The sequence below is a fragment of the Pteronotus mesoamericanus genome, unplaced genomic scaffold (assembly GCF_021234165.1).
Source record: "Pteronotus mesoamericanus isolate MK-2021 breed Mesoamerican mustached bat unplaced genomic scaffold, CSHL_Meso_final scaffold_118, whole genome shotgun sequence".
In the NCBI taxonomy this organism is placed as follows: domain Eukaryota; kingdom Metazoa; phylum Chordata; class Mammalia; order Chiroptera; family Mormoopidae; genus Pteronotus; species Pteronotus mesoamericanus.
In genome coordinates this window covers 14965297-14978105 of record NW_026555301.1, presented here as the reverse complement: position 1 = coordinate 14978105, position 12809 = coordinate 14965297, and the positions used below count along the sequence as shown (strand labels likewise).

Below are 12809 nucleotides of genomic sequence, written 5' to 3'. Positions count from 1 at the left end.
ATCAAATCAGAATTGTTAAAAAAAAGAATAGATGGCAAGCTCCTTACATTAGAGACTTTCCATTTTAATGCTGTGTCCCCATAAAGATGCACCTAAGGCCCAGATATACCCTAGCTCCTTGTCACACTTACTCAGATGATTGCAGGACAAACCTGTCCTCCTGAGGCTCCCTCAGGCTGGCAGCTGGGACGGCTCCCGTGCAGGTGGGCATCTGGCCCACTTGCCAGCACCAGTGTCAGGACGAGGGCTCCCTGAGGTCAGTCCCACACACAGCCTGCCCGGCACGGCTGCAGGGGAAGGCCGCGGGAGGGTCTCGCCAGCTCCCGCTACCTGCCCAGGCTGTTCTCAGGCTGCTCCTGGGCACACACCAGGAGACCTCGGGAGCACAACCAAGAAATGGTTAATGGAACAAAAAGAACGAATGAATCATGAAAACATGTGCTTATTAATATTTTTTAAAGAGTCACACTTTCCTGAGTAAAGTACATAAAAATCTCATGAATCTTTTTAAAGCACCAGGCTGCTGTCTCTTAGACTCACTGTACCCAGATGGCAGATCTGAGCCAAGCTCAGTTGTTCGGGTGAAAAAATTTCCAGTGTATTTATGAATTCTATTTTTCTACTATTTTACCACTTGAGAGTTTTATGTTTTCAAAATGGAAAATGGCTTTTTTAATGGTGAGGGAGAATATGGTGTATGTGTTGGCTTCTTTGGTCTGTTTGTGGCAACACAGAGCTGAAAGGACCCCATTGAAGGTAAAGATATTCACAAACCCTACATGTGCCCAGGCTTTGGTGTTGTTGGCCCTGGATCAGCCACCAAAACCCTCTAAACATATGAGCCACCGCCATTTAAAAGGTCCAGATTAAATATGGATATGACCATGGGGACATTAAAATCAAATCAATGTGGGCCAATTTTATTACTGAAAGAACCAGGTTCCAGAGAGGAGGCAGCTCAGGTGGTGCGTTTAGCCCCTGACTTCTTAGCCTGAGAAAGTATCTTCTTCAGTGAAGTCCTGAGAATTCCTGAACATGAGGATAGAATTATAAATCTTCAGTGCTGGGCCCAGTTTGATCTTCATCACCTTGACGATGTCCGCCTGTGTCAGAAGCAGGAAGGCTTTGCCATCAATCTGCTGCATGTAAATATATGAACAGGAATAAAAATAAAAGCCATTTACCCTCTGGTAACTGCTGGGTGTTTAGCTGTGTGACTCAGCCTGAGGCCCCGGCCCCCTGCAGAGCTTGGAGGCAGTGCAGAGCTGTGGCTTTCTTCACAAGCCTGAGTGCGAGCCATCGCTCAACCCTTTCCCCCAGGACTCTGACGCCAAGTTAAAGCAAAAGGTGTTCCCTCTGTTAAATATGAATTCAATGTATACTAACTGCTTCCAGGCTAAACTTCTGTTGTTACATTTTAAATACATTAGCCTGAATTTGTACGCAGAGCTTTAAAAATAGCCCACTTTCATCCACCTAGTAAATCTTCAGTAATTTTTCCCAAGAGAACAATGTGCAATGTGTGCAGTCTAGTGTTATTTATAATAGTGAATTATTGAAAACAACCTAGCATCTCAAAAATAGCAAAAGTAAATAAATTATGGTCTCACCTAGGACGGGATACTAGGCAGTTACTAAAATTCATCTCAATGAATCACTTCCTGATTTGGGGAATTTTTCATGAATTGTTAAGCAGCAAAACATAATATGGTGATATAGAAAGATCTCAGTTTTAATTTGTAAAATTAAATGTGCATGACCACAAGTATACATATACATAGTTAAACTACTTGAAATCTTTGCACCGAATGTTAAGAGAAGTTATCTTTGGTGGAATAGTGGCTGGGATTTTAGTTTCTCCTCTTAACTTTCCTGTATTTTAATTTTTTCTACAATAAGCAGAAATACATAAACCATAAGAGTTTTATTTATTAGCCTTTATACCACACTGCGGTCTGAGACGCAATAGCTCTCCTGAGATGCGCGCCTGGCCAGGGGCCCCTCTGGAGGCTGCTTCTCCACAGCGTCTCGAGGCCCCAGGAGGCCTCAGAGGCGGAGCTCTGGAGGCTGGAGCAGGTCTGACACCCAGGCAACTGTTTACACAGACTGGCTCACAATAAGTCCTGGGTCCAGGACCAAAAAGACAGAATGAAAGGGTTTTCTACAGTACCACCCTTCTATGAGCCTAACTCTGTGGTTCTAACCCTTTTTAATTAACGATACAAACCCTCAGTATTAATGTCTCACTGAAGAAGGAGGGAACAACTGGGGATCCCGGGTGAGGTGTTAAAGTTTTAAGAGTTTTAAAAAGCTTCCTGTGCATGTATGATATATCGCCTGATGAAGGCTCATCCATTTAGAGAATGGAATGTCTTTCCCATGGAGTACAAAGTGTGCTTCCGGCAGCGAAGGAGAGAAGCTCCCTCCTGCCGCAGCCTGGCCTTGGGTCGGCTCCAGCACTGTCAGGCTTTCAGGCAATGTGTATTGGCCAAACTGTCACTGTCCTAAGAATAAGGCAATGATGGCAGTGATGGTGATGGTGCTAACAGTTAACATTTATGGAGCTACACTCTACTCTCTCCTATGTGCTTGATCTTCCTAACAATCCATAAGGTGGGTGAGAAAACACAGTTTCTAAGCCTCGTGACTTGTTTGAGGTCATACAGCTTCTCAGAGATGATACTGAGATTACAGGCAGAGCTTGGTGACCTCTAGAGGAGACCCTCTGGTCTGTATTACTGCTGTTTATTAAGTCCCAGCTCTGAAACAAGAGCTGGGCCAGGTACTATAAACATACTACTCCTAACCCTTAAAGTTTTTCTTACAGAATTCTGTGTTTAAAGAGGGGGGATAAGAGAGATTAAGTGATGTGCCCGTGATGACACTGGTGGTCTTAAGTGACAAACTTGAGTAGTTTGCAAAGACACTTGCAAACATGGCAGGACTGGGGTGTTACTCAATGCAGAGAATGGCCTGTGTGTGTGAGGTTGGGCCACATGTGCCTAAGCTCTGCTGGGCCCAGGCAGAGCCTGGAAAAGCCCCGGTTTCCCTTGGCAGCTATACACGTTGACACCATAGTGACCCTGATGCTCAGTTCCCTGGAAATAGATGGCTTGTGGGCCTCTGAGGGGCCCAAGACCCCAAACTCAGAGTATTTCCCCTGAGCCATGTGTGCCCGGCCTTCAGACAGGGAGAGTGTGTGTTGCTTCCTGAAGTCTCTAGGAATCCAGTTTTCTTGGACCATTCTAGAGCAATGATAGAGGCTCTGGAATCAGATGGCTGTGGGATGGAACCTGACTGCCCTTTCTTTCCAACCTTAGGTTCCTCACTGGTGACCTGCTCTGTAGAGCTGTCAGGACCCAAGGACGATTGTGCAAGGACTGCACAGAGCCTGACACATGGCAAGCTCATGGTGAACAATAATTCTCATTGTTCTCTGCATTATTGTTGGGTAGCTGGTCCAATCTTTTCTGGGGCCCCTAGTGCTATGGCTATTAATTCCAGGACAAATGTTAAGCAGTTTGGTATATTCGCAACTGAGAGGAAGCAGGAAGCAGAAACTTCACAGGAGGATTTTGTGGCTTCTCTGCATTCCCCCGGAAGCAGCCGAAGAGCAGGGACACACAGGATGGCCCCACTTTCACTGCCCACTCCTCTCCGGGGCAGTCACATGGTAGGACTCGTCCCTGCCCCCAGTGTAGCCTAGAGTCACACTGCAGGGGCTTCATGACACCTATGAGTATTAATCAATTAACCTGCTCCAGTAGTCTATTTCCTTAGCGTACTGTGTAAGCCCAGCACAGCAAATACAAGTGAGCCGGAGACAGGGGTTGGCCCTGCTGTGCCCCGTCTACTGCTGGGCTCTTTCCTGCAGGGGCCCTTTTCTCTTGCCTCCCAAACGGCTCTTGTTTATACTTAAGTAAATGGAAACAAAGCCCTTCTGGGCCTGGAAATATAGAAATGAATATATAATTTTACAGTTCTTACCTCTTTCTTGAAGCTCTTGGCCTGCTCGTCACAGCCCAACAGAGACTGTACAAACTCAGCCACCTACAGCGCAAATGAAAACCTGATTTTAAAAAATGCACCAGAAATAATTTCTTTGGTTGTAGTAATTCAACACTGGACTAAAATATACTCCAAATACCTTCAAACACTTGGGATTTAAATTGTAACTATCAAGTCACATTAGCATGCGCCAGCTCAGAAATTAGATCAGCCCCCAGTATCTTTTCTGGCCTCTTATTCCCAGGCCGACCTACATGATGACAATGACAGTCTCCATCTGTGTGGAGTTCTGGCATTCTGGAACCTTCTCTCATCTGATCCTCCCATCCACACTGTGGGTCAGAGCAGAGGGCAGGGGTTGGAGCCTGTGCATGGCACTTGTCACAACTGTCAGGGACAATGAGGATGTGTCCACTCGGTGCCTAGTCAATAACAGGGACTCAAGGAATCTATGCAAAGTGAATTCCCATGTAAATAATCATGGGGCTGAAGCCCAAGAGTTTTAAGAACTTACTCAAGGTTGTGCATGGCCATTAAGTGCCAAAGGTAGTTTTGGAACTCAGGTTTTCTGACGCCTAACCCAGAGTTCTGAAAAATCAGTTTCTTTGGCTCGTTTTCCCAGCCTTGCCTCTTTCTTCCCTCTCTATCCACATGCCCTGAGATCCTTTTAATAAGAGAGGTCAGGCAAAGATCTGGCTACAAGCAAGGAAAGCCACTGAGTGCTCCTGAGTGATGCTGTTGGGGAGCGGATGGAACAAACGGGATGAAATGCAAATGCCCAATAACCAGAATGACGACTGGGTCCTGGCCACTTCTGGCAAAGTCTGGCACTGCTGCCGCAAGGCATGAAGGGCAAGCTAGAAAGCGATGGCAAAGGGATCCTGGGAGGAGGTATTTCTAGGAGGAACTGTCTTGCTGGTTTCTGTTTTTTCTTTGTTTCTGGCTCTTTGCCTCTGGTGTGGACTAAATTGTGTGCACTAGGCCTTCTCTCCTGTGTCTCCCAGGGAAGACCAGGGAGCCCAGGCTGTGCTGCAGCCCAAGAGCCCTGGGAGTACCTGCTCACGGCAGTTGCTCCTGAAGATGTGAATCGCTTTGGGCTCCTTCCTGCACTTTGCAGAAAAGAACAGCACAGGGCTGGCTTGTTTCCACCTTACAGAGTGGCCTGGGCCAATACTCACAGGGTGAACCAAAGGCTTGACACTGGTGTGTGTGCACCCTAGAGCCCTGTCCCCTGTCCCCTCACAGCTATGTTTAGTTTGTCTCACATGAAGATTTCAGAACATCTGTTTAGGGGCAATCAGCACGTTGGTGTCTGCTTCACTCACTTCTGATGTTGCAAGTACATTTTATTATGAGGCTTTTACAATCACCCTAAGATGTGGAATGATGAGAATTAAAAAAAAAAAACAACTAAAAAATCCTTTCAAACCAGTCATTGTGCTGACATACAATGGCATCTTCAAGCCTTAGGGGACTCTAGGAGGTGTGGGCATGCTTCAGTCTGGCCTCCTCTCCCTTACAATTCCCATCCGTTGCACCTGAGACCAGAGCTCTGGCTGTCTATGCACCCGGGAAGCTGGGTCCATTGGTTGAATTAGTGTGGTTTTCTGTTTCCTAGGTGGACTGGAAGCATGGGGCATGTGTTTGGTATTTTCAGGGCACTGAGGGAAGCCCTGGAATACTGAAGGTCAAACTGGAGAGACATGGTCACTGGAGCCGGTGATGGCAGGGTTTATAGTGTTCCTGGGGCTCAGGACACTGAGAGGTGAGTGTAGTCCCCTCATTCCTGAGGCTGCTCTTCTGGCCAAGTGTGATTCTGACCACAGCTACATGTGAGGCTTCTGCTGGGTGCTGGGAAAACTGGGCTAGTGATCAGGTGGAGCATGAACTTCCAATAAGTTTTAGGTTTGATTAGTGGTGGGAGAATAGAGAGAAAATGGCTAGTAAAAGACTTACTAGTCACCATGTGCATGGTCCAATATGCTAAAATGTAGGAGAGAGGCTTAGGCTAGGGGCTTCTAGAAAGGACAGATGGTATCTCAGGTGGGTTCTCAGCAGACACTCCAAAGGGAAGTGGTGGCTGAGGTGGGCACTGCTGGCTGCGTAGTATTTCCACAGGGGGAGATTTAGGGTGGCGGTGCAGAGGAGACCTCAGCACAAAGCCTCATGGGACCAGGGCCCCAAGCAGGATGCCCTGCTTGAGTGTCATCCAAAGTAGACTCTAGTTTGGCTGCAGCTGCTAAGCAGAAGGGCAGAGGCAGGAAAGGCAGGAGAGGAGCGCTGTGGTCTCCAGGAGTGCCAGCAGGACCCAGGGAGCCCTGGAGCCACCCGTGGGTCTCCACCCTGACCATACCTTGGCCACGGCACAGTGAAGTGTGTGGAGAGATGGCCCCTTTAAATCATGCTCCAGAACTTCTGCTCACAGCAAAAAGGTTGTGTGTTGTTTTGATGGTTTGCATCAGTTAAAATGTCCTTTTCTGAGCAAACAAGTGAAAAGAAAGGATCACATTTCATCTTCTTAGTATTAGCCAAGAAATCATTGTCCATGGCAAAGGTAGATTGGATTTTTAATTGGGAATAAATAACGTGTTAAACCCAAGAGTAAACAGACTAGTGCTGCTGAGCAAGGGGGCTCTGAGCCTGGTGTCTGCGGAGCTGCTCACTGTCCCGCCTCCTGCTGTCATTTAGTCTGTCTTCCTCAGACAGCGCGGGCAGTGACATCCAGCTTGCTTTACTGTGTGTCTGAAATTCTGTCCTTTTGGAAAGAGATCCTGATTCTATTCAGTCTGTTTTTCTTTTTCCAAAGTGAAGAACAAGTTCCACGATATCTATTGGGGCAGACTTTTCTGGCAAGAATTTAAAAATATCCAAAGGCCTTGATCGTTATTCAGAGTCATTATTTAGTATTGTTAGACAGTATTTAGTCCCCTAAAAAGAAATTATGCTTTAAGAGAAAGCCCATTTTGCTACAAACTTTCTAAATGTACAGTGATGAGCTTTAACATACCATAGAGTGGTATCAGAGTTTCGCTCTCATTCTTTCAAGCTTGTGGTAAACATGGAGAACTGTTCCAACAGATGCAAGCAACCTCTGTGAAAGAGGAAACTACCATCCATTTGTTCCCATCCAAGGTGGCTGTGAGGACCTGTCTGCTTTTCTGAAGTAACGTAGCGCTGTTGGAGTCTGGGGGCAGGCGACCTTGGCCTTGGCTTCAGGAAGCATGCCTGGTGTGGCGGCAGGTGTGCAGTGGTTCCCTGAGGTCCTGAGAGCACAGTGTCCCACAGTTAAAGCCCGAGCTTTGTTTTGGAAGGGCTCTGAGTAAGTTAATTCTAGGAATGACACAGCAGTTTGGGAAAGACTAAGAAAGATGACACTGTGCGGGCTCTTAGATGAGCCCATCACTTTACCCAACTTACTTCCCCCAGCGACCTACTTTTCCTGGCATCCTTTTGGAGCTCAGCAGGTCTTGTTTTCTTCAGTGGGGATGTTGCTCCCCTAAATCTTTCCAAAAAGCTGGTGTTTTCTATTTTGCAGAGCCTGTAGCTGTGTGCCTGATCATACTGGCTCAAAGTCCACCAGGGACCACGTTTCCAGCCTGGGTCTCATTTTTTAACAGCAGAGTTTGTTATTTGCTTTTTTTTTTTTTTGAGGGCTCAATGGTATAAGGCTGCTATGCTTAGTTAGCAATACTCTGAATTTTTCAAAACACTTCCTCCTGTGTAAGGATTGCTTTTAATGTGGCCGCCATCTTTTAAAGTTAATGGATATTTAGGGAACACTTATTTGAGCCTGGTGTGATTTATATGTGCTGCTTTAAACAGTATTTATGAAAATAAGAAATACAAGTTCTCATATGTGAACCCAACATACCTGAGTCACACTCATGGCTGTAATGTGCACATAACACTTCACATCCGGCCCTCCTGTTCCCCTGGACACCTGGCAGGAGGGTACTGCATAAAATTAACTCCCCACTCACTCACTCACTCACTCACTCACAGATTTGTCACCTATTCTGGGCAAGATACTTGGCTACAAAAATGTAAAAAGATACAAAGATATTTTAGTCCCTACTCTTAAAAACCTATACTGTTCTATAGAATATTCCCATGACTCAGTAAGAAATACACTTCATACTGACCATGATTTGGATATGTGCACACACACACCCACTTCTAATAAAGGTTTCACAAAGCAATAACCTTTCCTACAATTGTGCGCTTTCATGTAGGCCTATCTTTCACTTTAGAACCGCTAAATTGACTTTAAACTCCACCTGTGCTTTGACAAACACTGCTCTAGTAGAAACAGGCACAGTGACAGAGGAGTTCAAAGCCAACTCCCATGCTCTGGAAAATGTCAGAAGACCCCGCCTAGGCTGGGTTCTCTTCACAGGTGACAGAGAGCAGAGCGGAGGTCTTCCTCCCGGGCCAGGAAGGCTTACAAAAGGGAAAGTTCTTGCGCTGCTCCCTCTTCTATCATGGACAGCCACTCACCTCAGGTCCCTCTGACTGGGCCTCCACACAAAGACACGCATGTCCACTTTCAACAGGCCCTGTTCCAGTCTGCTGTGGTTTCTCTCCAATAGCAATGGAGCACAAAAAATCTCCTCCAAATGCGCCCACTGGCCCTGAACTGACTTTTCAAATCCTCACTACCTGCATGCCATTTTTAATGTGGTGTATGTAGCAGTTGTACACTCAGTTGCTGGTACTCTCTGGAATGCCCCCTAAGTGAACTCCACTTGAGGACTGCTTTGTTTTCAAAGATACACATAGGACCATCACAAAGCTCACACTATAAACCCATCAAAGATTCTTCTGGAGAACCTAGTTTGTTGCCAGGAAATGTGCTACAGAGTGTGAGGATAGTGAAAGAAATTTAGGATGCAGTCCATGCCCTCAAGAGCCTTTGGTTAGAGAGATACTGAGACTAAGTTACATAAGTTAGAAAGCTGCCCAGACAGTTTTCTCTGGAATGCATCCCCGAGGGAGGCCATGGTGGAGGAAGCATCAGGAGCAGGGGCACTTTATGAAGACAGACTCTGTGATGGTTGCTTTATTTTTAATCTAGAAAATCTCTAAGGGCTCTTCCAGAGATAAGGCTGGGATTCCATGTGTACCCATTACAGAGAGTGCAGGAAAGGCCATCTCAGCGCCCTCATAATCCCTGATGGCATCTCTGGTCTTCCCCACGGTGAGTCTCTTCCATTTGAGACCTCTTTTTTTAACCTAGTGAGACTTGCCCTTGGACCATCTACTTCCCTTTAATCACCCTTTAATCTCTCACTTCTGTTCAGTGCTAGACTTGAAACGTCAGATTAGAGGCCCCCTGCAAATTCCCTATTTACTGCTTCATGTTCCTGAAACAGTTGTTCTGATTCTTTTTGGATGAGGCCTGCACCACGCCCCACAACCTCAAAAGTGGGTAATAATTTTATTATTTTTGGCCCTCTTCTTAATGGAAAAAAATTACACATGTTTTACACATTTTTTCCAAGTCCTCTGAAGCCCAATGCCACAGCCCCAGCCAGGAGCCCCTGACTCCAGTCTGGCATCCATCCTGTTGCACTGAGCACGCACAACTGCCTCCCCTTGACACCTGTCTTTCATGACTCCCCCCATTTCTCCTCAAAGTGCCCCTTTTCAAGATGCTTCCCCTGTGCATCCACCTTGGTCCCGCTGACCTCCATCCTTGCAGCTCTCCCTGGACAATCACCTCCTTGGCGAGCACTCACTGTCATCTTGTATTTCTGCCCCTGGAAGAGTTGCTCCATACCCACTGGTGTAATCTCTGTGCGTTGTTGATTTTGACTTTAAAATGTCTGCTTGATTTGGGTGGTTCTTCTCATGGCTGCGTCCAGTCCAGGTCCCGATTATTCCACACCAGGAACGTGGTGGTGACTTCTGGCTGTCTCTCTTTTCTTGGTCTCTTCTCATTCTTACTCTTTTTGCAGATCTTTGCCATTCTCATCTTCCTGAAGCACCATCTTCACAAAGTGACTCTCTGCATAAGAACCTGCGATAGCTCAGAATTGCCCACCGACTAACACACCCCAGAGCCTGGCCTCAAGTGCTGCCCATCTTCCCCAGCCCAGGTCACTGTTCTCTGGACCGAGGTCTGCAGTGTGCACACATTGTGGGTAACACATGAGCTCTGGACCTCGTTCTCACTACATTATCTTAAGAAGTTACTTAGTCTCTGGTGCCTCAATTTCCCAATCTGTAAAATGGGCAAAATGACCATTTGCCTTGTTATCATTATATTAATACTGTTTGCTATTATCATCAATGTTAGTAAAGGGTGTGTTGTGTGTTGGCCATCCTTGCATATGTCATACCTCTCCCACGCAACCTCCTGTTGTTCACTTCTTTTTGGAATGGGGACTGAAATGGATTCCCTTCATTCTCCTGCTTAGATATATCCCACTTTTGGTTTCAAAATCCAGCTCACGACCCTTGTCATTCAACATCATTCAATACACATTCACTGTGTTATTTACTAAGTGCCAGGTACAGCAAGAGGTTCTCAAGATACATGCCCAGTGAGTGAAATAAGGTTTCTCCCTCATCTGGTCAGGGGTCAGTCAAGTGTGTGCAGAGGCAGTGGCAGAAGACTCAGATGAAATGGGAGCACCGAGAGGACGTGTGACCCAGCCCAGAGGCTTCTGCAGAAGTGAGCAGAGCTGATGGCTGCCAGTTGACAGGGTGGGAGGGGTGTTTGAGGCCATGGTAGCAATTGTGCAAGGAAGAGAACAACACGTGGGGCTGAGGAGGAGCAAGGTTCTGTAGTCCAGAGTGGGAGGTCCAGGTGAGGCGGGGTAGAAGGTCAGACTGAAAATGCAGGTGAGGAAAGCTCATACCAGGCTCAGTGATATGCTCAGGATGTTGTTGGGGAGCCTAGGACTGTTACAAGTTGGGTGGAGACACAGTTGGAATTCTCCCTTCTCTAGTACATTCACTGATTCTCAGGACGTAGCTGCTCTGTACATACATGTAGGGATGGATCCAGGTGGCTTCCCTCCCACAACATCTTTCTGAGCAGGACAGAGATGGGCCAGGAGCACAGCCACTTTCAGTCTTTAAAAAGGTAAAACTCAGATGAATGGCTTGAAAGGCAGGAACAAGTAACTTGCCATTGTGTTCTGTCAAACTCCCCATTATGTTCAGTGTTGTCTCAAGGGCAAAACCATACATGATTTGATTATAGACACAATAGGTTTTAATTCAATCAGCTTGGTCATGAAGCTGATGCATGCTTTGTAAACTGGTAAAAATTCATTAATGGGGGTAGAGGGCCAGACTCTGTGTACTCTTGAAGGAGCAGGATCACAGGTAGTCATTTCCCCAAACACGAGCCAGCTCTGGGTGTATTCAGGTCTACTCTCTGATACCAGGACCATCGCAGCCCTCGAGCAGGAGGGTGGGCAGGCAGGGTGTGCAGGGAGAAAGGTGTCAGTTCCTCTGCTCCATGTGGAAAAACGCTGGGCAGGGATGCTGGGGCAGGGGCACCCACCAGGCAGATTCTGTGAGGTGCCTGGGAGAAAGAGGAGGGAGCAGGGCCCACTCCAAACCTTGATCTCCGGGTGGCCTTCACCCCCTGCTGCTTGTCCAAGGCTGGAGAGGAAGCCTTAATTAAACCAAGATTAAGTTAGGTTGACTGCAGTAAGTGCTCAATGAACATTTTGTGATTAACTTAACTCCATCTCTAATCTTGTTCTTAGAGTACCCCAGGGTTTTCCTTCATTTAAAAAAATTCACTAAGACCTGACTAGGGACAATACCTTTATCAAAAGGAATGTCAGTCAAAGACCTCTTCCTTTAAGGATAATTGCTTTTAAATATGAAGCATTTCTATAGCACTACAGTAAGCAATGGGACTTACCTGATCTTTATTAAAAACCAATATTGGAGGACATGTTTATAGTAAAATTGAATTCATTTTTCTGTCTGGTACAGTATCTTGGGCAATGTTGTGATCTACTTTCCTTTAGAATCTGTGACTTCAGATGGACTAATGGGTGGCACAGAGCTGCTCAGTGTGAAACCACAGGATTCTCAGGGCTCTGTGGGCGCCAGCAAAGGGAGTCCCTCAGGGCACAGAGCATCCTGGGGGTGGGCGCTCTCCCAGGGAAGATGCCTCTTACGACAGGAGATATCAGGACACAGGCTGAGATGCTTGTACATTTGGGCCTCCTCAAATCCCATCTGCAGCAAGAGGCTGGAGGCTTGGCCCCTCTGCCTGAATGAGACCAAGGCTGTGTCCATGGGGCACAGAGAGGGTACAGGTTGGGAAGAGGAGGGCAAACATGCATCAGGCCTTCCAAATTTCCCCCAAATCATCCCTGTCTTCTCCCTTAAATGTGGCTCTTAAATTTGATACACTGAATTCAGTGCTTAAGAGAAATTCTCAGCATCTGGGCACGTCCATCCCATGGCCCCAGAGCAGGCATACTCACCTCATCCACTGTCCATCGGGTCACCTCGTCTGCCTGGATGTCAGCCACTCCTGGCAGCAGCTTGCGGTGCTGCTCCCTGCTGAGCGGGAGGTCCCGGGGAGGATGGGTAGCCATGGATGCCATAAAGATCGACTCTTGTAGCGCCTGTTGTGTCTGCTCGGCTGCGCATTCTAGGAGGGGAAGGGGTTGGGAAGCACAGACGTATGAATTAGTGAGCAGCATCTAGGTCAGCCTCTCATTACAGAAGTCCAGAGCCAGGTTAGGTAAATGCAGACACAGTGGAACTCCTAGTCTTCTAGTCACACAGCATCATTGCCAGGGGTCCCCAGCGTAGCCAACACC

At 47.0% G+C, this 12809-nt stretch overlaps 1 protein-coding gene across 2 annotated transcripts in view; it reads right to left on the bottom strand.

The window, feature by feature from the left end:
* Nucleotides 1-986: 986 nt before the first annotated feature.
* The window catches only part of L3MBTL4 (L3MBTL histone methyl-lysine binding protein 4), a 338998-nt gene continuing 327175 nt past the window's right edge, over nt 987-12809 (bottom strand). For both annotated transcript variants that reach the window (XM_054587391.1, XM_054587390.1), the window contains 3 exons: nt 12468-12637; nt 3988-4050; nt 987-1139 (listed from right to left, as the gene is read on the bottom strand). In XM_054587391.1, coding sequence (XP_054443366.1) covers nt 987-1139; nt 3988-4050; nt 12468-12637 — 386 coding nt within the window. The remainder of the gene's footprint in view (nt 1140-3987; nt 4051-12467; nt 12638-12809) is intronic.